Source organism: Cyprinodon tularosa, unplaced genomic scaffold (genome assembly GCF_016077235.1).
Source record: "Cyprinodon tularosa strain WSP-4 unplaced genomic scaffold, ASM1607723v1 ctg192, whole genome shotgun sequence".
Lineage (NCBI taxonomy): Eukaryota > Metazoa > Chordata > Actinopteri > Cyprinodontiformes > Cyprinodontidae > Cyprinodon > Cyprinodon tularosa.
The window spans coordinates 688,038-714,295 of NW_024038688.1; the positions used below are offsets into that span (position 1 = coordinate 688,038).

At 40.3% G+C, this 26,258-nt stretch overlaps 1 protein-coding gene across 1 annotated transcript; it reads left to right on the plus strand.

The window, feature by feature from the left end:
- Nucleotides 1-877: 877 nt before the first annotated feature.
- LOC119782392 (immune-associated nucleotide-binding protein 6-like) lies at nt 878-16,412 on the plus strand. The gene is made up of 4 exons (XM_038283342.1): nt 878-1,073; nt 5,103-5,159; nt 9,228-9,329; nt 14,935-16,412. The coding sequence occupies exons 1-4, from the start codon at nt 923-925 to the stop codon at nt 16,410-16,412; spliced, it is 1,788 nt and encodes a 595-aa protein (XP_038139270.1). The 5' UTR covers nt 878-922.
- The last annotated feature ends 9,846 nt before the right edge of the window (nt 16,413-26,258 follow it).

Consider the following 26,258-nt stretch of genomic DNA (forward strand, 5'->3'; position numbering starts at 1 on the left):
CAGTTTTATTGGCAAGGCGTTCCAGCTGACGCCGGCGAGATTTGAGGTGCATTTTTTTTTTCCACTGTCTGTCTCGCCTTTAATATTGGGTCCTAAGTTCTTAGTTTATGACATAAGCTTTATGATCTCCCTAGTACAACCATTTTTGTAGTCAGAGGTAAGTTATTCATGGGTTCCATTTTTGCATGAGCATAGCAATCTTATAGATTACCTCACAACAGTGACATAAAAGGAATGAAAAAGATCCAAACAACTTAAAGGGTGGTGTAGATATTAAGGCATTACAGTAAAGACAACACAGATGACAGAAAGCAAATGTAGGTTAAGGAAGTTTACGCATATTTACAATGCAATTATGTTTAGTTTTTCATAAACACAAATACACACAAAGTTTATCATAAACACAAATACTTGCCCATGGAGCATTAACCTAAAAAGATGAAGGTATGACTAATAAATGTGTAAAAATGTTTTGCTTTGTTGTTTCAGTGCCTGAAATGAGGCTTATTCTGCTCGGCGAAAGCTGGTATGACAAGTGTTCCGTCGCAAATTTATTACTGGGTACAAATCTGTTCAACACAGAGAAAGAACCAGACACCTCCATCAAAGTCTCTGGGAAGATTAGGACAACAAAAACCTCTCTGATAAACACCCCAGACCTGCTTTGCCCAAGCATATCTGAATCCAAACTTAAGGAACATGTACAAGTTTGTGTGAGTCTCTTTCCTCAAGGACCTCATGTTTTTCTTTTAGTTGTTCAAGAGAATGTCACTGATCAACAAAAAAAAGCTTTCAAAGGATTCTTGACCTCTTCAGTAATTAAGCTTTGAAGCATTCACTGGTGTTGATCTCAACACCTGGATGGGAAAGGTTGGGTTCAAATAACCCAATAGACAAACAGCCTCCTCACAACCCAATAACAATGTGTGGAGATAACTGTATCAGACTGCAAAAAGACCCTGAAGAGCTGATGTGTCAATTATTAAAAATTAAGTTTGGGAACGATTTTCTCTCAGGCCCTCCCAGCTCTGAACCCCATAAAGTGTCTTCACCTTTGGATTGTTCAAGACTTGGTATGTAAATACAATTATTTTGTTTATAAGTTGTACAGTAAAATACATAACATGTACTGAAAACAATTTGTGACTTTTATCTAAAGTCACTGATTCCCTACTTACTACAAATATTTATTTTATTGGTTTGGAATTTTCATGATAATTGTTAGTCGCATGAAAAACTTGACAAACACCAGGCAAGCAAAAAAGGTTTGACAAAGGAAACATCTGGGTGCTTAGACCTGACCATTTTATAAATCTGAGTAAACAGGGGGAAACTTCACATAATAGCAAAGTGTTATTCAAAGCAAGATGGTGGAATGCATATAAGAGTCTGATGGACAGTGACTCCTTACTCTCTGACATATTCTGGTTGAAGCTCTTTACAGACCAGAGGCTCGCCATACCAGGTTTCCCTTTAGGGCATAGCTTCTGGAATAAGAGACATAAAACTGGTTGTCAAGAGGTGACAGGTATTATGGGTAATACATACAGTACTGCAATCATCACCATCTTGAAGAATTCTTTGAGAATTATCTAATGTTTTCACCCTATAGTTCAACTATAATATTTTATTCCTCTTCATATCAGTTCCATGACTGTCACTACTGGAGACCTAGTCCTTCAGTTTAAAAATACAGTACAGAAAAGGATTAAGTCCTCCTTTTCTGTTTAATGTTTAATATATAGTGCATGACAAGCAGACTCCTTGCAAATTGTACTTTGCTGGGGACAGTCTAGGCTGTAAAGTTGGTGTTATCACTTAGATAAATCTGTTTTTGTTTTTTATATGGGCTGTTTTGGTTCCTCCTCAGTCAGAATAGATGCAATAAATGACACTTTAAAGTGTAGAGAGAAGGTATGAGAGTTAAAGTTTAAATCAATACTGTGGCTTATAAAAGTAAATGCTGATTAACATTTAAGAAGATATGATAAAAAACAAATCCACAGAACTTAAGCTCTCTATTTGAAGGACCAAATGATATTATAAACAATTATCTTATCTGTAGAAAGATAAGGCCTGATGATGGACCAACAAAACAATCTTCCTTTGAATTGTCTTTAAATCCACAGGAACGCTGACTAAAAAACTTTTATTACACTAAAATAGGTAAAATAATAAAAACAAAAGGGCTGCATCAGCAAATAGCATATGGGTGTGTTTGATTTTAGTGGTTGTGTCCTCCAAGGACCTGGTCTACCTGAACTGGGTCCTTCGAAGTACGTGAAATTAAGGAGGCTGGAAAAGTTCACTGCTCGAATGCTCTGTCGCCTTGCAACGTCTACAGGTGACATACAAAGCAGGCAAAGAATGGATGCCGAACTTCTCACTATTGTTCTGGGTGCTAAAAACATTTTTTTCAGCTCAGCATCAGTACAGTCCTCAAAAATATTCAATTAAATTCAGTTTATTTCTATAGGCCACTATAAGAAAAAGCAAAGCATAACGTTAGAGATTGAACTAACAGATTCTGCAGAGTGGGAAGATACAAAATGATGAAAAAGGGGTCCATATGTCCTCCAGCAGTCTAAGCCTATAGCAGCATGACTATAGAGATAGTCCAGGATAACCTGAGCCACTCTAACTATAAGCTTTATCAAAAAGGAAAGTTTTAAGCCTAGCCTTAAAAGTAGACAGGGTGTCTGCCTCACGGACTAAAATTGGTAGTTGGTTCCACAGGAGAGGAGCCTGGTAACTAAAAGATCTGCCTCCCATTCTATTTTTAGAAATTCTAGGAACCACTAGTAAACCTGCAGATTGAGAGCGAAGTTCTCTGTTAGGAACAATCAAATCTCTGATATAAGATGGAGCTTGGCCATTTAAGGCTTTATATGTGAAAAGGAGGATTTTAAATTATATTCTGGATTTAACAGGAAGCCAATGAAGAGAAGCCAGGATAGGAGAGATGTGATCTCTCTTTTTCATTTTCATCAGAACTCTGGCTGCAGCATTTTTAATCAGCTGAAGACTTTTAACTACAGTTTGAAGACTTCCTGATAGTAAAAAAATACAATAGTCCAGCCTTGAAGTAACAAATGCATGGACTAGTTTCTCAGCATTAACCCTGGACAGGATATTTCTAATTTTTGCAATGTTCCGCAAATAAAAGGAAATTCTAGAAACCTCTTTGATATGGGATTTAAATGACAGATCCTGATCAAAAGCAACACCAAGATTTTTTACTTTATTATCTGAAATCAGTTTAATCCCATCCAAATTAAGTGACTGACTAATCATCTTCTTTTTTTCAAACACTCTGGTTCAAAGACTATAACTTCGGTTTTGTCTGCATTCAGAAGGAGAAAGTAAAGAGTCATCCAGGTTTTTATGTCTTCAGACATGCCTGTAATCTATGTAATGGGTTAGCTTCATCTGGATTTATAGACAGATATAGCTGGGTATCATCAGCATAACATTGGAAATTAATCCCATGCTGTCTAATAACTCTACCGATTGGGAGCATATATAAAGTAAAGAGAATTGGTCCTAGCACTGATCCCTGTGGTACCCCACAGGTAACCTTTGAGTATGTGAAAGATTTTTCATTATCGTAAACAAACTGAAATCGATAAGATAGATAATATTTAAACCAGTCCAATGATGTTCCTTTAATTCCACCAAAAATATTGAAGTCTTTCTAAAATAATATTATGATCAGCTGTATAAAATGCAGCACTGAGATGCAACAAGACAAGCACAGATACAAGTCCACCATCCAAGGCCATGACAATAACATCAACAACTTTCACCAGAGCTGTTTCAGTCAACTGGGGTGCCACCTGCTGGGCAGGGAACAAAATTGCAGAATGAAAAAAAATTAATTACATGTGTGCTTGTATTAATGATACAAATATACATTTGATTATTTTTTAGTCCTAGTATATTTAACACTATCTTTATTATATATTCTATATTTTAGATTTGTATTTGATTTTACAGCTTTATGTTGCTTTTAATTTTGCACCCGTCACATTTTTAGGTTGTTTAAGTATTGTAATTAAATCTACGAAATAGGTATATATTCTTTAGGTCATTGTCTTTAAAAAGGGATCTTTCAAAATTTTTAAATATGAAAATAATGATCATGGAATAACTGTGGAGCTGCTTTTTGGGAAGAGTGCAAGCTCTTACTTGCCAGCATTGGGCTGTGAGATATAGGACGATTTTTATCTCACGACAGACCCTCCTCCACAGGTACCAACGTTACCGCTGAGATTGCTGCTGGTAGATAGATCACTGGCCGACCATAATTTATAGTATTTTTGAGTATGATATTACATAGTCACTGCTATGTTTCAATGCTAAAATTTCACTTTTTTTAATGGTTAATCTTAGTCCTGAGATTTTAGTGAACTGCTTTTGTATCTAGAGCTAACATAACTTCATAATTTTGCAGAAATAAAGCAGTATCATATCATGTCATGCTAACTTTAAAAAAAAATGCAAATTCCAGCAAAAGAAGTTTGTAATACTAAATAGTTAAATATTTTGGAACTAATAAGAAGTTGTAAGCTGGACAGCTTTTGCACACCTCTCCTACTTCACTAAATCTGTGAGATGTACCATACATCAATTTAACAGAGCTGTGATTTTTTTTAATAAAGGGTTTTCATTCACTTTAAAAAGTAGTTGCCAAAGTTCAAGAAGGATTAGGTGTCAAAAAATGAATTGTGTGGAATGCCTTCTGAAAAATTAACAAAAGAATATATCATTTGAAATATCAAAAGAGAGTTTCTTTATTTTTTCAATGCTACCTTCCTCATTGGTTAGTGCTGGTGGAAGTGATACAGACCCCCTTGGGCCATGACAGAGTTCTCATTCAACTAGGTGTAAGTCAATGTATAATCACAATATTTATGAAAGTATTTTATGAAGGTTGAAAGGTTACTTAGTGTTGCCTTAACATGAAATATTCAAACACTCCTGGAGTAAATAAACATAATACAATGTGGAATTTTTTTTTGGTTGGTTTTAAATGTTTTTTATTAAAATTGTATAGTACACTTATTTATGACTTAAAGAACGTTGCTGAATTTTGATTTTAGGAGACAAAGCCATCCCCAAGTGTCGCACAGACAGCATTACATTTCTTCGGCCAGATTGTGAGTAGAACAATGTATATATATGTATTTTTTTCCAGTCCAGTCTCATTATATATGACATTCTGAATATTTAGGGCTTTTTATGGTAAATACATAACCTACAGGCTTTTTCAATTATACTTACATTACCTTTGGTGGGATTTGTTAAAGAATGAATAAAACATCCATCCATGCGAGAGGCGGGGTACACCCTGGACAGGGCGCCAGTCCACCACTGGGCAACACAGACACAAACGGGACAAACAAACATTCACACACACACTCACACCTAAGCAGAATTTAGAGAAGCCAATTAACCTAACATTCATGTTTTTTTTGACTGTGTGAGGAAGCCGGAGTACCCGGAGAGAACCCATGCATGCACAAGGAGACATGCAAACTACATGCAGAAAGACCGCGGGCCAGTAATTGAACCTGAAATCTTCTTGCTGCAAGAGAGCAGTGCTACCCATGTTCCAATGTGCAGCCCATGAATAAAACAATAACTGTTATTTTAGATGTTATTATTATATACTTTTATTATATTATCATTGACGCCTGATTGATCCATATTAACTGTGTGTTAACAATTATTTAATAAGCCAAAACATTGATTAATAGAGCTTTGTTCATATTTTGGTTTAATATAGTCCCTCAAAGTGATTTGAAAATTCAGCATGAGAAGTACAAGGTTTACAGTGTGATGTAGAGTCTCGACATGACTTAACTAGAATTCTTAAGAGTTCAGCAGGCTTATGGCACTGGGGAAAAAGCTGTTGCAAAACCTGCTGGCCCTACATCAAATACTGCAAAGCCTCGTCCCAGAGGGTTACGGGTACAGAGAACAGTCTGTGGTCCGTGGGGTGTGAGGGGTCGCTGATGATGTTACGGGCTCAGAACACACAGTGCTGGAATCAAATGTCTTTTACGGAGGGAAGTGATACCCCGATGATCCTCTATGAAGACTTAAAGCATGCTGGCTCTACGGATTGGTCCAGCAAGGTGTTAAAAAAATTTTCTGAGGACACCTGCCAATGGATCTGCAAACTTCTTGAATACCCGCCCAGGTGTGTTATTCAGGGCCTGGTGCCCTCCTTGGGTTCACTCTCCTTTCAGTTTTCCACATGTCAGCTGTGTCATGGCAGAGTGCCTCCTCTCCCTGATGGGGAACAACTTTCACTGCTGGAGAGCTCTTTAGTGTCTCACACCTTCCAAAGAAGTTGTTTAGTCCATTTAGAAAGTCAGCATCAGCTACACCCAACGGGAGGGAGGGTGTGTTGTAGTCTGTGATCGCCCATATGCCTTGTCACATCCTCCTGGTGTTGCTGGCATCGTGGAAGAGATCCTAGATATTCTGGCTGTGGTTCTGCTTCAGTAATCTCAGTAAGCTTGCAATTTCCTCAATGCCTCTCCGACTCCAGACTTGAAGGCTGAGTTCCTTGCTTTTAGATACTTCTGAACCTCTCCATGGCCCCCACAGTGCACGCTCTGACCTCTTTCGCTGTTGGTTTTGCCCTCATTTGATTAGGCCTGTATGCAGGAATAAGCATGACAAATAGATGACTCGAGGTAGGGGCGAGGAGGTGCTCTGAATGCATCTTTGATGTTAGAGTAGGCTAAATCCAGAGTGTTTTGACCCAAAGTGGCAAAGTCCATATGTTGGTAAAAATAAGGGAGCACAGTCTTCAACTTAGCTTGGTTAAAGTCCCAGCAATGATGAACACGCCCTCGATGTCTGGAAAGCAGTTGCTGATGACTGATCCAGCATTTTTAAAACTAGTTGTTGATATAAACAAAAACCCCACTTCGTCTTATCTTACCGCTAAGTGGGCTGTTACTATCGACGCTGTATAGTGAGAACCCCTCAAGGCTAACAGCATTGTCCCGTATCAGTGAATGAAGCCTCAGTCAGGATGATGGAGCAGCCAGCAGTTACTAATCTCCTTTGTTGAAGAGAGTTCGAGTCTGAGCTTATACATTTTTTTATCCAGTGAGCGGATAGCAGGATTGATGGGATCGGTGTTCTGTGGGAATTCCTTCTAGCTTCACTGTTACCTCTGCAGCCCCTCTTTTGTTTCCTAGCACACCACCTCCTTTGGTCTTTTCTTAAGCATGGGCTGCCCCATGAGCCTCATATCTGTCCCTATTAAGATTGGCTGTATCCAGAAATTTTTTTTTGTGACAGTAGCTCCAGCAGGCACTGGCAGTCATAGTTGCAGGATCAATACCTAGTTTATAGCATTCTAGGTGGCATATTTTGTGGATTTGTCTAGAGCTGTATCAGGCCGCTGCCTACAGGCGGCACCATGATTTAAAAGGATAGATTAACACAAAGGGATAGATTAATCACATCTAAAAGGGAAAAGGAAATTAGAGGGAACCCTTCCTTAAATAACTTGGTTGAAATTGGATCAAACATGCATGTTGAAGGCTTAGATGAGGGTAATAGTTTTGCTAACTCTGAAAGTTCAGCTGGATCAAAGCAGTCTAAACCTTGTTCAGATTCTATAGTTACCTCAGATGCTGAGTACTTCGAAGACCTCCTTAATCCCACCAACACGTCTTCCATCGAGGAAGCAGAGCATTGGGGCTCCGGCTTGGGTCCTCCCATCTCTGTTGCTGAAGTCACGAGGTGGTTAGAAAGCTCCTCGGTGGCAAGGCAACATCGCGTGGACATCAGGGGAAGTTCCACTAGATTGGCAGACCGGGGTGGTGGTCCCTCTATTTGAAAAAGGGGAGCGGAGGGTGTGTTTCCAATTACAGAGGAATCACACTCTTAAAACTCCCTGGTAAGGTCTATTGTAGGGTTCTGGAAAGGAGGGTCCGTCGGATAGTCGAATCCCGGATTCAGGAGGAGCTGTGGGGTTTTCGTCCAGGCCGGGGAACACTGGATCAGCTCTATACCTTCAGCAGGATTCTGGAGGTTGCATGGGAGTTTGCCTAACCAGTCTACATGTGTTTTATGGATCTGGAGAAGGCATTCAACCGTGTCCCTCGGGGGGTCCTGTGGGGGGTACTCCGGGAGTATGAAGTACCGGGCCCTTTAATAGGGGCTGTTAGGTCTCTGTATGACCGGTGTCAGAGCCTGGTCCGCATTGCCAGCAGTAAGTCTGACTCGTTTCCGGTGAGGATTGGACTCTGCCAAGGTTGCCCTTTGTTACCGATTCTGTTCATAACTTTTATGGACAGAATTTCTAGGCGCAGCCAAGGTGTGAAGCGGCCGGGATGAGGATCAGTGCCTCCAAATCCAAGACCATGGTCTTAAGCTGGAAAAAGGTAGAGTGCCTTCTCCGGGTTGGGGATGATGTACTACCCCTTGTGGAGGAGTTTAAGTGTCTCGGGGTCTTGTTCACGAATGAGGGGAAGATGGAGCGAAAGATCAATAGGCTGATTGGTGCGGCGTCTGCTGTGAAGCGTGCACTGTACCGGTCTGTTGTGGTGAAGAGAGAGCTGAGCCAAAAAGCAAAGCTCTCGATTTACTGGTCGATCTAGGTTCCTACCCTCATCTATGGTCATGAGCTTTAGGTCAGAGTGGCTGGGGAGAGGGATGTCTGGGCCTCCCTACTGAAGCTGCTACCCCCGCGACCCCACCCCAGATAAGGCGAAGAAAATGGATGGATGGAATCAATTTGATTATCACAAATTTAAGTAATTAAAATATATCTCATGTGAAACAAACCACATTTATTAGTTATAACTTTTCCCCTAATTTGAGTTATTTTAAGAGACTGTATGGATGGAGAAATGAGTGGGTAACAGCAGAGAAGCCTCAGAGAGGCGTGTTAAACTACAACTCTACTTCTTGGTCTGCTTTTCTCCAGAGTTGACTCTGACTGTTCTATTAAAACAGTTTTTCTCCCTTTCACCTTTTTAATGTTAGCTAAAACATAATTAATTTTAGTGTTTTTAATTATTATTATTTTTTTTACCTTCCCTTCTTATGCTAGTGCAATGTACTTTTTCATGTTTTCTTCATTTAAAGCATTATAATCGCCAGTAACATTGTCTGGTTAGTGATATTTTCTATAGAAATAAACCTGCATTGCCCTATGATAAGAACATGTAATTTGGATAATTGTTGTCTTGTAGTCTCTGGGCAGCACCAGTCACCATCAGCCCGGGTTGCCGCCAAGAAGATGCAGAAACCCAAACGAAACATCAGCCTAAAAAACTTTGTGCCAAAGTCAAAGGGTAAGATTCCTCAGTCTTTAATCTCTCTATCCACCTCATTTTAGGTAATCCTAACCTATTTTGAAAAATCTAAAATGGAAAAGCAAACAATTTTGTAGATTTGTAAGCCCAAATTACATGTGCAATACATTTTTTGAAAGTTAACACCCTCTAGTTTCCTTATATATAAATATATTCCATTTAATTAAATTAAATTGTGTGACTAGAACACAGACCAACCTGCATCAGTTCAAACATGACTCAAAGTTGTTTTTTTTATTCTCGGAAATATCTCTTTTTTGAACAGCAGTAATAAAGACCTTTTTGAGAGAAAGCAGGTTTTATTGTATTATATTTTTCTGCATAATGTCAACCACAAATGCAGACAATGTCAGACCTCTAGCTATAACAGTTCCAGAGGTGTGGGGCTCTGGAACTTTTGGTGTCAGCTGGGAGCTGCGCGTAATGGCTCCACCTGCTGGTAAAAATGTTACCGGTGGAATGTTATGCATTCTGAATTATTACCCCCACTTAAAGGGGAACTTCGTTTTTTTTACATGGGGCCCCTTGATTTTACGTTATTACATAATGTTCTACTCACCCATATAAGGTTGTGTATATTTGGAGCCGTTCTGAAGATATTCCGTTATCTCCAAGTAACGTCTTTCTATGGACGAACATCTTGAAGGCACAAACTAAACTGTTGATGTCATCCACGTGCCGGCTACCATTCATTCATCCTGTCCACTGAACTGCTGCTAGTTTTACTCACATGCCTGGAAGATGTCTAGTGCTACTACGCTAGTAGAGAGTAGCCGCCTGTGGCCCGGGCTTCCTGTTACGACTCCAGTCCAGATGCGAAAACAAAACTCATTTATGTCTACATGTAATGTTTTTTGAGCTTATGTTTGTCTCAAAATAGGGCTTCTTGGAGATCATATGCATCTTCACCTTTAGTAGTTTTGTGGGGCCTTATTTGTGTTTCTGTGTAGTGTTTTATGAAACATTTTTGTGCCCTCACTATTTTTGCAGGTCATTTGAATCTTGAAGCTTCTGGAAGCATTTTTTCCCCCCCTAGTGTTCTGTCTGACAATGTGGCAATAAGAATAATTGTGTTGATGCAAAAAAGAGCCCAAAAGATTTTAACTTAACAAGTGCAGCAGTACGGCTTTCGTCATAATGTTCCACTTGATTTATGCATGCAACTAGCTTTATTATAATTCATGCAGGCAGTATTTCAGATTATTTGGACATTGCAAAGGAAAAGTACAACAGGAAAGGAAAAACAAGAAAAAGGAGAAAAGATGAAAGAAACAGGAGATAAAAGTGAGACAATGATAAAATGTCTTCAGACTTCTTCTTCACCTGCAAAGAGAGATATAAAAATAACAGCACAACCAATGGATATAGTAGGAAGAGTTGTTAAAATATAAAAAAATGTTGCTGTCAAATACAAATTGGTTGCTCTTCACTTTTGTGTTGTTGCTGTCATGATGGGTTATGGAGGCAAGCCCAAGATGCAGAACACACACGGAGGAGGCAGGGAAAAAGTTCAAATGTTTATTAAAAGTTCAGAAACACAATGTTAATGCACTGGGACTGGAATTGGTCAGGGGCTGGTTCACTGGAGTCTTGACTGGGACTGGAGACTGTTGGTTAGCAGAGTTCATGAGAGGCTAAGCATCTAGCTTCAGGCTTAGCATGGCAGTCCTAGATTTGAGCTACCAGCTCACTGCAGAGAACAACAGGGAATAACCACATAGGATTCTTCAGGCTGAGCTTCCAGCTCATTGCAGAGAACAACAGGGGAATTTCCACATTGGGTTCTTCAGGCTGATTCCACATAGGAACCTTCAGGTAAACTCCACATAGTAGTCTTCAGGTAAAATTCACATAGGAATCTTCAGGTTGGCTCACCAGGGCAGATAGCAGGTTAAGCTCACCTAGAGCTGCAGGCCAGAGACAGGTTGCCTGTGAGGCAGCTCTTCCAGAGCTTCACGAGGAGACAGGAGGTTAAGCTCATCCAGAGCTTCACGAGGAGACAGGAGGTCACGAGGAGACAGGAGGTTAAGCTCATCCAGAGCTTCACGAGGAGACAGGAGATTAAGCTCATCCAGAGCTTCACAAAGAGACAGGATTCCTGTGAGGCAGAAACAAGGAAGAGTTAGAATCTGATCTCACACTAGAGATAACTAAGATTCTTCTGTAACAGAGGCTCAGGAAGCTAACCAACTAAGATCAACACTGCGGCGTTGAGGCAAGGTCTGAAGTCAGCTTATATAGGAGAGGTCTTCTGATGAGAGGATTAGCAACAGGTGTGCAGGGAGGCTCCAGCTCCAGAAGACCCACGGCGCACTCTGCTGGAGACAGAGGGTAGTCTACAGATCCCCACAGTAACTCCAACCCTAAGGAAAAACACAGAGCAGAAGAGGATCCTCGGCGCCCTCTGGAGGGCAAGCCTGAGGATCCTAACAGTACCCCCCCCTCAAGGGCGGATTCCAGACGCCCCCTTAAAAAGTCCAACAAAAATAAACAAAAAACAACCCACCCAGGGTGGGCGGAGGGGGCACTAAGGCAAGGAGGGCCAGAAACAAAAAACAGAGTCCAGAAAACAAAAAACAACCCACCCAGAGTGGGCGATGGAGGAAACAGGCCAGGAGGGCAAAAACAAAAACAAAGTCCAGAACAAAAAACGATCCACTTACGGTGGACGAAAACAAAAGAAAACCCAGACGATTTTTTGGGCAACGTTTCCGGTGGCCGGTCGTGGCACCCGCAGCGGGACAGAGTCTCAGGTGGCCGGTCGTGGCACCGGCAGCGGGACAGAGTCTCAGGTGGCCGGCCGAGGGACCGGCAGCGGGACAAAGTCTCAGGTGGCCGGCCGAGGGACCGGCAGCGGGACAAAGTCTCAGGTGGCCGGCCGAGGGACCGGCAGCTGAAGCGTAGCAGATGCTCAGGAGGCCGACCGTTGGGACGGAAGCGAGGCCGATTCTCAGGGGGCCTACCGCTGGGCCGGAGGCGAGACAGATGCTCAGGAGGTCGACCATGGGGCTGGGGACGAAGCAGCGTCTTAGGGGAACCACTGCCGGGCCGGAGGAATGGCAGAGGTTCTGGAGGCCGGCCTAGGATCCGGTAACGGAGCAGAGTCTTAGGTGGCCGGCTGCGGGGTCGGAGGCGAAGCTGACACTTTGGGGGTCTGCCACGGGGTCGAAGGCGAAGCCGACGCTCCGGGGGTCTGCTGCGGGGCCGACGGCGAAGCCGACGCTCCGGGCGTCTGCCGCGGGGCCGGAGGCGAAGCTGACGCTCTGGGGTGCGGCCGCGGGGCCGGAGGCGAAGCAGCTTCTCAGGAGGATGACGCCCAAACTTCAGCAGGTACCCCCACGGGGTACCCCGTCCCCTCCTCGACAGCTCAGGAACAGGCTCAGAAGCGACCGCCGACTGTGGCTCAGTTAGTTGTTTCAGATTCTAAAAGCTGTAGCCAGAATCTTCTGTTGCATTCTGTCTTACAAATGATCCGAAAGATACATTTTTATTTCAAATTAAAGACAGAAACAATTTTTTGCATGAAGTATAGAATTTTCTTAAATAGGCATTTCAGAGTTTTCTAATGATAATGCTACTTGTGGCCAAAATACAGAACTGCTGCAATCTTCCGCTTGTCCCATTGGTTCGCCCTTGTACCCAACAAAGTTATTATTATTATTAATATTTTTACTTTATTCACCTTTCCTGGAGTTGCCATTGGTGTCTGGGTTGAGTTTGATGTCAGGGTCTTCTGCAGCTGTGTCTGAATATCTGCCCTAATCACTATATAGGACATTATAAAGTGGTTATGCCATTTTTGATGAGTGTCCAAATGTCTAGCTAGTTCAGGGGTCGGCAACCCACTGCTCCAGAGCCGCCTGTGGCTCTTTAATGCCCCCCTTACAAGTCCCTGGAGCTTTGTGAAAAATGTATGAAAATGGAAAAAATGCTTTACAAGAGCTCTCCTCGTAAGGGTCCTCATGGGATTTGTTGTGACAGTAGTAGAGAATCAACACGGGGCAGGCACCGTGCGGGGAGGCGGAGTTAGGTGAGCAAAAGGGAGCGAAAAGTAGTGATGATCTCTCCACACAATTACAGTAGCACAAGGGCGCCACCAGGGGGTGGCCCCGGCTATGCTGGGCTATGTTCACTTCCTGTTTTGACTGCTTTGCAGCGTGTTGTTCAGGCTATCTCCTTCTGAATTAAGTTTTTTTTTGCTGTGATATCTCTGTATCTCAGTAACTAACTTTTCAGAAGCACTTTAAAACATAGCACCTTGTGCTGCACTTCTCTACTGAGGAGTTGTCGCTTTCACATGGTTTTATTTCTGGTTCTAAAGAGTAGCTAGCCTAGGCTAGCGCTAGCTTAACATAGCTATGGCTTCCCCCTCCCCCTCCTTTGACTCTTCTCTTCCTTCTTCCTCTCCTCTCTCCTGCTCTCTGTGTCAGATGTTCAGTTATTCCTCGTCCTCCTTTAGTGATAATGGGATGTGTAATAAGTGTAGTAGTTTTGTAGCTTTGGAGGCGAGGGTGTCAGAGTTAGAATCCAGGCTTCAGGCTGTTGAACATCCAGGAGTGAAAATAGGTCCCACACGTAGTTGTCCTCCAAAGTGCCTGAGGAACCAGGCGATTGGGTAATGGTACGCAGAAAGCGTTGTCGTGGATCTCTGCCCACTGGTGACCACCAATACGTCCACCTTTCTAACAGGTTTGCCCCGCTCAGTGAAGGCTACCCTGGTTATTAGCAGCTCCATAGTCAGAAACTTGACATTAAAGACACCAGGGACCATAGTCAAATGTTTGCCGGGGGCCAGAACGGGCGACATCAAATCCTACCTGAAGCTGCTGGCTAAGGATAAGGTTAAATAAAGTAAGATTGTTATTCACCCTACCGGTAATGACACCCAGTTACACCGATCGGAGGTCACTAAAATTAATGTTGCTTCTGTGTTTAAGTTTGCCAACAAAATATCGGACTCCGTAATTTTCTCCGGTCCCCTCCCTGATCTGACCAGTGATGACATATTTAGCCGCATGCCGTCATTCAACCGCTGGTTGTCAAGGTGGTGTCCTAAAAACAACGTGGGCTACATTAATAATTGGTAATCCTTTTGGGGAAAGCCTGGTCTGATTCGGAGAGACGGCATCCATCCCACTTTGGATGGTGCAGCTCTTCTTTCTAGGAATCTGGCCACATTTATTAGTCCTCCAAAACCCTGACCACCCAGGGTGCAGACCAGGAAGCAGAGTTGTAGTTTAACACACATCTCTGCAGCTTCTCTACTGTTACCCACTCTTTACTCCATCCAGACAGTGTCTTGCCCACGACCAAAATCTAATTAGAAAAAGATTCACAAAGGAGTCAATCATGATAATCTACTTAAAATTAAAATAACTCCAATTGGGATAAATGTAGATCAGTTCCAAACCTCACATAGACCATATCATTTTTGCCTCATGGTAATAATCTTTTAACTTGAACAGGGTGCAGATTCATTCTTTTTTCATGAACTTTACATCAGGATTTGACATCCTTGACAACAAGTCATATCATGCACGCACGGCTTATATCTTCCTGACTCTTAGATTTTTTTTCCCTCCAGGTGTCAATGATGGTCTTAGGATTGTGCTGATCGGAAAGACCGGCTGTGGAAAGAGCTCCTCTGGAAACACCATTCTGGGAAGAGAGGAATTTAAAGCTGACCCTGGCAATAGTTCAGTGACCAGGTACTGCCAGAAAGGACGGAGTGAGGTGGCTGGTCGCACAATCACTGTGGTGGATACTCCTGGACTGTTTGACACCAGTATGTCCAATGAAGAAGTCAATGAGGAGATGACTAAATGCATCACTCTTCTGGCTCCAGGACCACATGTCTTCCTCCTGGTGTTGAAAATTGATAGGTTTACTGAAGAAGAGAAGGACACTTTAAAACTGGTGAAAAAAGTCTTTGGTGAAGCTTCAAAAAAGTTCACCATCGTCCTCTTCACTAAAGGAGACTCATTAGATCATCATTTGATGTCTGCAGAAGAATACATCAAAAAAGCTGATGATTTTATTAAGAGCCTAATTAACGATTGTGGAGGAAGGTACCATGTGCTTAATAACTACAGTAAAGATAACAAACAGCAGGTCTCTGAGCTGATAGAAAAGATTGAGAAAATGTTGGAGGGAAACGGTGGTGACTGTTTCACTAATGCAATGCTAAATGAAGCAGGGGAAGCAATCAGAAAAGAAGTGGAAAAAATCCTGAAAGAAAGTCAGGAGGAGATGCAGAGTCAGCTTCAAAAGCTTATGGAAGAACAGGGCAAAAAAGTGAAAGAAATTCAAGAAAGCATGGAGGAAAAGAAAGCAGATAAAGCAGCAAAGAGAGAAGAAAATTTAAATGAACTTGAAAAAATGAGAATTGAAATCAACAATAAGAGCAAAAAGATTAGGAGAGATAAGGAAATAAAGGAAATGCAAGATAGGAAGAAGAAGAAGGAAGAGAAGGAGATGGAATGCAGGAAGTCAGAAGCAAAGCTGAAGGAGTTAGAGGAAAAAATAAATTCTACAACAGATCTGGAGAAGAAAAGTTTAATGGAACAAATCAGAGAAAGTATAGTAAAGGAACAAGAGAGCACAAAGGAAAAAAATAATCTGTACTGGGAACAACGCAAGAAAGAGAACAAAAGAATCTGGAAAACTGCTGAATCAAACCTCAAACAGCTTCAAAGCCAGTATGATCAGAGCAAAAAGATGTTTGAAAAACAGGTTGAAAGTGAGGATGAAGAAATAAGAAAAGAAGAGGAAAAACTGGAAAATTTGATGGAAGAGTATGATATGAAAGAAAAAAACCTCAAGGAGAAATACGAAGAGGATGCTAGAGAGCGAGCTCAAGAGTACAATGAATTTAAGGGGAAATACAGGACAAATTTTGCAGGTCTGTTGGAAGAACACCTTGAACAAAGAGAGGCTATAGAGAAAATATATAAAGACGAAATTGCAAAAAGAGAAAAGAAACTGGAAGATTTAAAGATCAAACATGAAGAAGAAATAAAGATGATAAAGGAGAGATACAAAAACCGGTGTGTGATCGCCTAAGAGCTTCTGTTCAGCTGGAAAAGGTGCATAACTTATCAGTCCAACTCACATCAAGACTAAATCTAAAAAAAATGAACAATATGCTAACAGGAACTACTAAAGCTAAATTGTCCTGAGTTCTACTGTAGGTACTAAAAAATACAAATGTAAGAAGAAAATCCCTGGCTGCAAAGTGTCAGTTAGGGTGAAGAAAATTCGAATCATGCTCTCAACGAGTATCTACAGTGACACACAGTGGACCATTCATAACACGATAGAAACACAACAGACACTTAAGAATGCCAAATCCCAGCATCACACCTTTATACCCTGTATGTGTATGTGGAATTAATGATCATTTATTTAATATTCTGTTTACTATTCAATATAAACTGAATGGGGAGTTATCAATGAAGTTAAATATCATGGTGGAGGTAGATAGGTTTGCTGCTTTTTTGTAGCTTTCATAATTCAGTTAATGAGCATTTAGGACAAGCAATATTTAATATTTAGTATATATTTGTATAGTTTAAGTGCTGGTGCCATGTGGTAGATTATACAGTAGACAACTGTGCAATAACTGTCATGTGCATGGGGCACTTTATTGTAATTTACTCATTGTTTGCTATATCACTTTATATGGAGCAATGTTTTACAATGAATTGCCCATTCCTAATGAAGGATTTAGAACCATATTTGGACTAATTTCTTTCTTGAATACCTGATAATAATATTTGTTAACCAAATTGTTGTAGACCCAGAGTACTTACTTTAGACTCCACATGGTATAAATGCCTGAAAACATCATTCAACAATAATGAAGAGCAGGGCTATCCTGGGCTATTTATACCATAAGAGAGCAAGGGTTGCACTGGTTGAACTGACTACAGTTCATGGATAGCTTCATCTACACAGCGTCAGCAGAGTCTCTTCTGAGCAGATTTTGATTGAAAAAATAACTCAAATTTGACAAGGTCAGATAATAAAAACATTTAATTAAAAACCAGTATAAAAAAAACAGTCTGCAAAGACTGCAAAGCCTGACTTCATTACCAGTCTGCCGTTGCATACTCTCACTAGAGCAGATATAGTAACTACATTTAAAGAAAATGAAAGCATAGCAGGGACAGTTTAAAAATGTAGGCCACTGGATGATGCAGTTAGAGGTGATTCTATGGCAGCCATCTGTTTATTTATTTATTTTTTTAAAGGCAAGGCAAATGTATTTGTATAGCACAATTCAGTACAAAGACAATGCAAAGTGCAGAATCAAAACCTTTTACAGGTCAGGTATTCTGTTTATTGAGACATTCTATTAACTGCTTATGTCCCATTCTGCCCTACCCGCTATATACACGATATGTGGTTCAAAATAGGACAAAACTGACTGTTTTCCCTTGTGGTTGAGAGATTTTATTTTGCATTTCCCTAAAGTGAATGCGTTTTACTTTGTAACCAAATCTCTTTTATAGTTAGATGCTGAATTGTCTTCTTGTCCAAATACACTCAAAGAGCCCACTCTGCTCTTTAGTATTTAGATAATACCATGCTTTACAAATAACAGCAGAAATTAATTATTGGAAAAAAAACAACAACAAATAAAAAAACTGTCTTATTAGCTTCTGCCAGACAAGAGCAATGTCCCGATATGAGGTCACCGGTTTTGCAGCTGGAGCAGAAGCATTTAGTTTCGAAGGCAGTTGCTATTGTGATTTCTCGGATTTGGCTGAGCTATATAAACAAAAATGTTTTGCCATTCTTTTATCATAACTGTCCAGTATTCACTCTCAAAAAACTGAAAACTGTATTTCTCTTATGAATTAACTCTTCACCACATCTTTAAAAGTCATGAAACAGCCACACCAGAATCATCATCGATTCTGGCTATTTTATCCAATTTGAGAGCCTTTGAACCAGGTCTTCCTCAATGTTTCTGTATTTTTCCCCTGACAGAAAATTTTGCAACTCTAATTAAAACTTAGCTGCTTATATAGTACATTTTCATTTTTTTTTGTGTTTTTCATGCTCCCTTAAAGCTACAGTGTGTAACTTTTAGCGACATCTAGCGGTCTGACTGCAGACTGCAGCAACATGAACATTTCCCCCCCACCGCTTCTCCCCCCCAACAGTACGGCGAGCGTTACGGGACAAAATGTCTTCCACGACGTCCGCATCACCTACCTTCTCAAGTGATGAGGTTCCTTTACATAGATAATTTTACAGATAGTATTTAACTAGTCTGTAGTCTGCGATCTCGCAATCACTAGTTTGTTGGCTCTGCGCTGCCGTAGCGCAAAGATATCTGCCTCCATGGCTGCGAGACCCGCTCCTATGTAATTAAAATAACGAATTCTAAGGCAACGCAAATATTAAGGTTAAGAGGCTGAGCTCGTAGATGATGATAAATAACATAGTTATGTATAATATATTAGATTTCTGACTGTATATCCCTGTAATTATTACACACTGTAGCTTTAATAAGCAGAAATTATAAAAAAATGTTGTTAGGCGTTTAAGCGGTTTTAGCAGTCAAGTGTCTCATGTGCACAGGCCTTGTTTCAAACAATAATGATGTCATACTTCAAGTCAGTTACAATTTAAGACCACTTTATTAATCCATCCCAGTGGATAATTGAATGAAGAAGAAACTTTTTGGTATAAAATGTGGATCCATATTAAGCAAATTCTACTAAAAGAAACTTGAAGATTGACGTCCTTCAGAAGTCCAAAGTCTTTCTTATTGTGATGGTTCTTCACCACCCTTAGACCTTAGTGTGGAAACAACAATGAGGTGGAAGCTGCTGTTGCACATAATGAATAATATGGCACACCTTCTACCAAACACCCTGAACAAACACTGAGGTCTCATCAGCTACTGGATGAAAGGAATCACTCTGAGACTCCAGATCCACAGAGGGATTTAAAGGGTTCTATCAAAATTAATATTTATCTGATTGAATGTGTGATAAAGATTTATTACCGTATAATATTGACTGTTTCAACAGATTGTGTACTGCATACAGAAACTGGTTTATTTAAATCTTCTTTCAATCAGTTTTATGTATTTTTTTTCCCAGTTTGATTAAGAAACAGAGATTGTTATTATTTTTGAAGAATCATTCCATGTATTACAATGGAAAAAAAAAAAAAAAAAAAAAACTTTCAGGACTATGAGATCAAGAGATGATTTTGGTTTAGTGTAATTTCTACAATCTAAAATAAAATAGACATTGATTCAGCCATGTGAGTGGTGTTTTAATCCCCCAACCTGTGTGTGTGAATTCCTGTTTTTATATTAAGGACCACTTATCAGATTTTACCATCAAATTAAGGACTGTTTGTACCCACTTGAATATAATTTGTTGATTTGTCCTTCTTCTTTTGCTAACTGTTAGGTTAAATACTGCAGAACAGAAAGTTTTTTTGTTAACAGCAAATCAAATATATTCACAGTCGAGCAGAGGATTAATTCCCTGTAAAAAACCTTGAGTTGACATGTGATATCATTTGGTGGTATATAAATAAACAGAATTGATTTCATTGAAAAAACTAATGTCAAAGCTTTCAATAAAACAACTTCACATGGATTGCAGTTGTATAAGAATAAAACATGTAAATGGTGTGCAGAGGATGTGAGAGACTGAGGGACAGAAAACCAAGGAAGAAAAAGCAAAGGAGGAAGTGTTGGTTCTTCTACAGCAGACCTTGTATCATTTTCACAGGAATCTCTGGACTCTTCGACATCTCCTGTACCTTGTGTATACATCTTTGCAAAAGCATTAACTTATGAAATATATAGGAGACAGTAGACATCATTCTCAATTTAACTGGTAGCCACACTGCCCTGCTCTGGCCGAAAACACAGAGAAGCAAGGAGGCTCCACCTTTATTGCTTTTTATAAGCACTTAACTGTGCTGATATGCAGAATGCATTCAATAGTAGTTCTGGATATGCCCAATAGATGGATCTATTAAGTTATGAATACGTCAAGTACTCGTTAAAATAAAGTTGGGCACATGCTCATGGTGGATCCTACCTTGTTTAATGACTGAGTTCATAAACAACACATGGTACCTTGAGTGAAACTGGATGTCAAGCAACTGGATTAACTGAAGATGGAGACACTAAGGCCACTGGAGGGACTGAAATTTGTTGGAAATGTGGACAGCAATTGGTGATCTTTTAAACAGCAGTTTGAGCTGTAGTTGTCCGCCACGGGGACAACAAGCCAGGACCGAGAAAAATTGCAATTCTGCTCACGGTAGCGGGTCCCTAAGCCATGGAAGTCTTCAACACATTCGAGTTTGCCAGGGCTGAAGACAAGGAAGACTACAGTAAAGTCATAGAGAAATTCGAAGCATTCTGCTCCCCGAAAAAAAAACATTGTATACAAGAGGTTTGTGTTCCGGTCACAAATGCAACAGGCAGGAGAAAAATTTGACTGCTTTGTGAATGATTTAAAACTGAAGGCACAGTCATGTGATTTTGGAGATTTAAAAGACCTTGTGACCTCCTTTTCATTTCTAAATGGTAGAATGTCGACCTGCACAGCTTTTCCACATTTCTCTTTAGCTTCTGCTTCTCTGGGTTGAGAGAAGTAAACAGGCACTGATGGGGCAGTAACTGTGACTCCCTGTAATGTCCATCCTAGTCAGGTATGAATGGCAGCTGGGCCCCCTGGTGGGCCAAGGCATACTCTCTGTAGGACATGGAAGGTAGGGGTGATTAGCCCTGACTAACAGCAATGGCGAGACATTATTGAAGCCTTGGAGAGGTATCACTGCATGAAAAGTGGGATTTTCGTCAATATGCTGCACTGTAGATTGTCGTGGAACTTCAGGTTAGCGGCAGTTTAAGGCAATTTGCAGGCTTTGCCGAAAACTCCCGTAAATTGTCAGAAATTGACGTGTACTTTCTTAGGCAGTGTTCCCCCCATGCCTCCCCCCCATGGAATTCTAGGGGAGGCTTTAACAAGTAAATGAAAATGCTGTGAGCTATACAAATGCAAATCAGGATTGCAGGGGGAGTTTTACCCCAAGTGACATTTTTCTAAAAGGTAAGAAAATCTCTGATACAAAGAGATCAGGCTCAGGCCCCATCCACACGAAGCCGAACCCTGGCCTAAACGCACAAATTTTTCACCAAACCAGCCTCTCATCCACACGAAGCCGGCGTTTCAGGGGTCTGTAAACGATCTTTTTTTTATTCAGCCTTCAGAGTGGCAAGATTTTGAAACGCCGTTTTCGCGTTTCCATCTTTAAGCTCAAACCGCATTTTTTTTTTTACACGCATGCGTCATAGCGTCGCCTCTAAACACGCATGCACGACACAGTATCACAACAACAATGGCGCCGTACTGTGTTGAATGGTTGCTGCTCATGCTACTCACCCTGCTGTCGGGCTTACAACAGAATCTTCTTCTTCTGGAATATCTCCAGGAAGAACAGAGCAATATCGACGACATAGTTCAGCACCTCAATTTGACTGAACCACGAAAATGGACCCGCAGGGCAACCATGTATAAATATTAGTGCGCATGCACAACATTTCGTCGCCTATTTTTGCTTTGGCACCACAGCGCCAGTTATAGGCCTGGCATACATTTTGCAGCGTTTTCATGCGTTCGTGTGGACGATCACATTTATTTTACGTCTCCGTCTTTACGACAAACGTTCTGGAAAATATTAGCGTTTCGTGTTCGTTTTGACTTCGTGTGGACGGGGCCTCAGTATAGCCTCTTACATTTTAGCTTGAATTGATTTATTTAATTAAAGTATAGAGACCAAAACAGATCTTTAGCTGACAGAGCAATACATTTAGAGCAGTAATTATTTTAAAAAAAATTTGCATTTAAGAGAAAAAATAAAATGTTGTCTGTCAATATGCTCAATTCACAATTACTTAAGTGGAAAAGTTTCAAGAAATGAGTCTGAGAGGATTCACTTTATAACATGGCGCATTATCCTGCTGGAAGTAGCCATCAGAAGATTGGTACACTGTGGTCATAAGGTCCGGCCAGGTCAAGATCCGCAATTGCAGTCGCACCAAACAGGAAAAAGAACATAGACAAATTCCGGTTCGTCAAATTAAAATATAGCAGCAACAGATCGGTGACTAGAAATTATAGCACAATTCTTATATATAAAAAAAAAACTAACACCGTTTATTTAAATGATTGGATCCAAACTATTGGTTATTCACCAACGAGGAAGCAGATTTCTCATCTCCATCAAAATATTTATTTTATACCGAGGGACCTAAACTTTAATCAAATCCATTCAAAAGAAACTTCTTATTACAGGAATGAAAAGAGATGCTGAGTTTGGGAGTAGAGAACAAGTTCATTCAAAAAAAGCAGTTTTGAATTATCCTTATCCCCGTTACAAAAATCTACAAATATATATATATATATTTGGGCAGAAACTGAACATATGCTGGATGATGGTGGGATTTTTTTAATATGTCATATTAAATTAAGCGCTCAGGGTTCATACAGGAATGAGTGACTCTAATTTAATGCTATTTTAATGCTATTAGAAATTATTTTAATGCCATCAACAAGAACCATGAACACAAGTTATTAGTGTACATGAAATATGAAGGAGCTGTAAGCACAGTTCCATGACCCCTGTATGTATGTAAACACACACACACACACACACACACATATATACGTATATATATATCCTCTAGCTTTTTCTCCGCCTGGAGCTTCCTTTCCGAACATACGGCTTTATGATCAGTTCCACGCAAATTAATAGCGATATAATATATCTGACGAAATTGTTTTTATAAGCATTTTTTATTAAAGAATTATAAATACTTCGATAAACATATTTAAATAATTTTAGTGCCAATTAAGGCCTTGATTAAAAAAAAAAAAATGAATGAATTGTAATTATTTTTAATGATCCGCGGAAACCCTGGTTCATCTCGCGCATGCTCTCTATGATCTCCAAGAAACTCAGAGCGGAGCGGTCTGGAGCCACAGCGGAGGATGTATGCTTTGCTTTGTGCAGGCGGTCTGGAGCGGAGTATGTGGGTTTTCGGGGTAAAACTCCTCTTGGACGCGATGGCGACTCTGCAGTCGAACAAGACGAACTCAAAGAAGAGATGCTAGTGGGATGCTAGAGTAGCCTAGCCTAAAGCTACGGCTAATAGTAGCCTTGCAAGAACAAGCTTTATTAAAGTGTATTTTTTGTGATTCACAGGAAGCAGTACGCCGTCTTCACAACTCGGAGACTAATTGCAGGCGCTATGAACCGGAGCAAGGGTAAGATTTAAAGAATATGCTTTCATTCTGTGGTAAAAGGAAATAGATACGGATAGATACCGATCATAGCTGTACATTTTGTTTTCACAGACTACTGTCGCCTCACAATGAGGCGGTGACCTCCTATTTTCTCTGAGCCATATCAGCAAGTCCAGATTTGCACGATGTTGATAAAGACGACATTGTGTGTAAGTGACTTGTTTTAATGTTTTCTCCTTCCTTGTTACTGTGACTTGCGTTTGATTTTTTATTCATACCACTCTCATTTAATTGTTTTCCAGCTGCCTGTAAGACGTATTTTGAGACGGTACGCAGGAGCTTCAGATATACGCAGCCAGCCAACACGTTGCGTGCGGAGGCTGCCAAGCAATCTGCTCGGAGTTGGGCTAGAAGAAAGAGGGTAAGACTTTATTTGGTGACTATTTTTCAGGTGCATTGATAGATGTGTTGTGTCCATATGCAGTGCGCTGATTCACTGTTTTTTTTCAGCTGCTGAAAGCGAGGCAGAGTGTGCTAGCAGATGAGGAAGTGGAACTGTGGAAGTCCGCCACCGTCGACCTCATGTCCGACGAAGAAGATGGCGTCGTTGGCGGTGTCTCTGAATGGATTGTACGGTCGCCGCCGGGTCTCACTGAACTCTGTGTTAAGCTGCAGTCCCGGTTAGAAGCGATGCCGAAGTACAGGGCCTCGCACAGTAGGCGTCTGCACATCGGACCTGCCTCGGAGGGAATGCTGCCAGTTACCTCCAACCCTGAGGAAGCAAACGGACCGTTCACGGACTTGTAATTTTTAGATACGCATGTGTTTGGATACGCGTTGTATATAGTTGTGTGTGTTTCAATAAAGCTCTTTCTTTGCATAAACAGCTTCCTGGCAAATGTTCATTTCCTGTATAAATTCATTCATGTCCTTGATGGTAGCCTAATAATTGTGTAGTAGTGTAGGATAACATAATGAATGAATAAATATGTATTCATATATATATATATATATATATATATATATATATATATATATATATATATATATATATATATATATATGTAAATTTATATGTAAATATATATATATGCCAACCAATCACGAGCGACTTTACTTGTTTAAAAAGAAGTGGTTCCCTCCAATACTCAGTAAGAAAATTAAAGCCTGGCGTGGCCACGTGTGGTTTTGCTGCCAATCACGAGCGATTTCACTTGTTTGTAAATATTGGTTTCAGCCAATACTGAGTAGGTTATTCAAGCCAGACCTGGCCAGCCGTGCGGGTTTGCTGCATTCATATGCTAATTAGGGCCATTAGTACAGCTGATCGCTCTCCACATACGTCAGAGTCCGTTTCCGACAGTTTGTGGCACGACAAACGCGGACAAGCGCGGGTTGCAAATTGTCGGAAACTGACGAAAATCAGGGAGATCTGCGGGAGTTTACGGGGACGAAAATCTCACTTTCATGAAGTGTATGCGCCTTATAGTCATGAAAATACGGTAAACTAAACTTAATTATGAGTTTTTTCAAGCTGAGGGGAAGAATTTATATTAAATTCTTATTTTATGTTTACTTTTTTATTTTTTTTTTAGAGAAGACAATTTACCTAAAAGTCATGTTTTTGGACTATGGGAGGAAGCTGTAGTACCTGGAGAGAACCCACACATGCACAGGGAGAACATGCAAATACCATGTAGAAAGACCCTTGGGCGGGAATCGAACCAGGAACCTTCTTGCCGCAAAGATGTGCTACCCACTGCCCACTGTGATGCCCACATTCGATATCAACTTCTATTTTTCATGTTTCAACTTTAATTTCTTTAGTTTCAACTAAGATTAATACTTTTACAAACATTTTAACCCTTTTCTGACATGTGGACCTGTTTCTCCTTTCTGAGGAGACTGTTTTGTTATTTGGTTTTATCACAAAATGAACATAAAAATGGGTATACACCCCCCCTCCTAAAGAAAATATTCCATTTGATTACTGAATTTATGCAAACTACATTGAAAACTAAACAGAAACAAAGTCCAAGTCTTATACTAACAAGAAAGAAGCGTGTTCTTCATTCAAGCAGTATTTATTTATCTTTGCAAGGAGAACAGACATTCTTTGCCAACATTTTGCCCTTTCTAATTGGACAAAGGACTGCACTAATTACTTAAGAACCAAAAGAAAAACAGGAATGGGTTTCAAACATAAAGTAGAGCTTGTCACAAACAGAAGGACTGTTAAAATAACCTTGAATTTTAAAGGAGTGGTGTTTCTTATCCTAACATCAAACACTAAGAGGAATATAATGTAAAATTAGTTTTCCCATAACAAAATATTTTTGATACTTTATTAAAAATAAAATTATTCATTCGAATGAGTTTTGTATATTAGTATAATGATAAAGTATTTTTGACATAATTATTACACTTGTTTAATATTATGAATAAATGAAATAAGAAATATTAACAAAATTTATATATAGCCAATGAGATCTAAAGGTAGATAAAAGACATGACCTTCAACACAAAAAATGTAGAACTTTTCACTAAGTCACCCATGTGCTCATACTGTTTATTTCATTTTTCAGCAGTACCATACCTCACCTGACAACTTTTT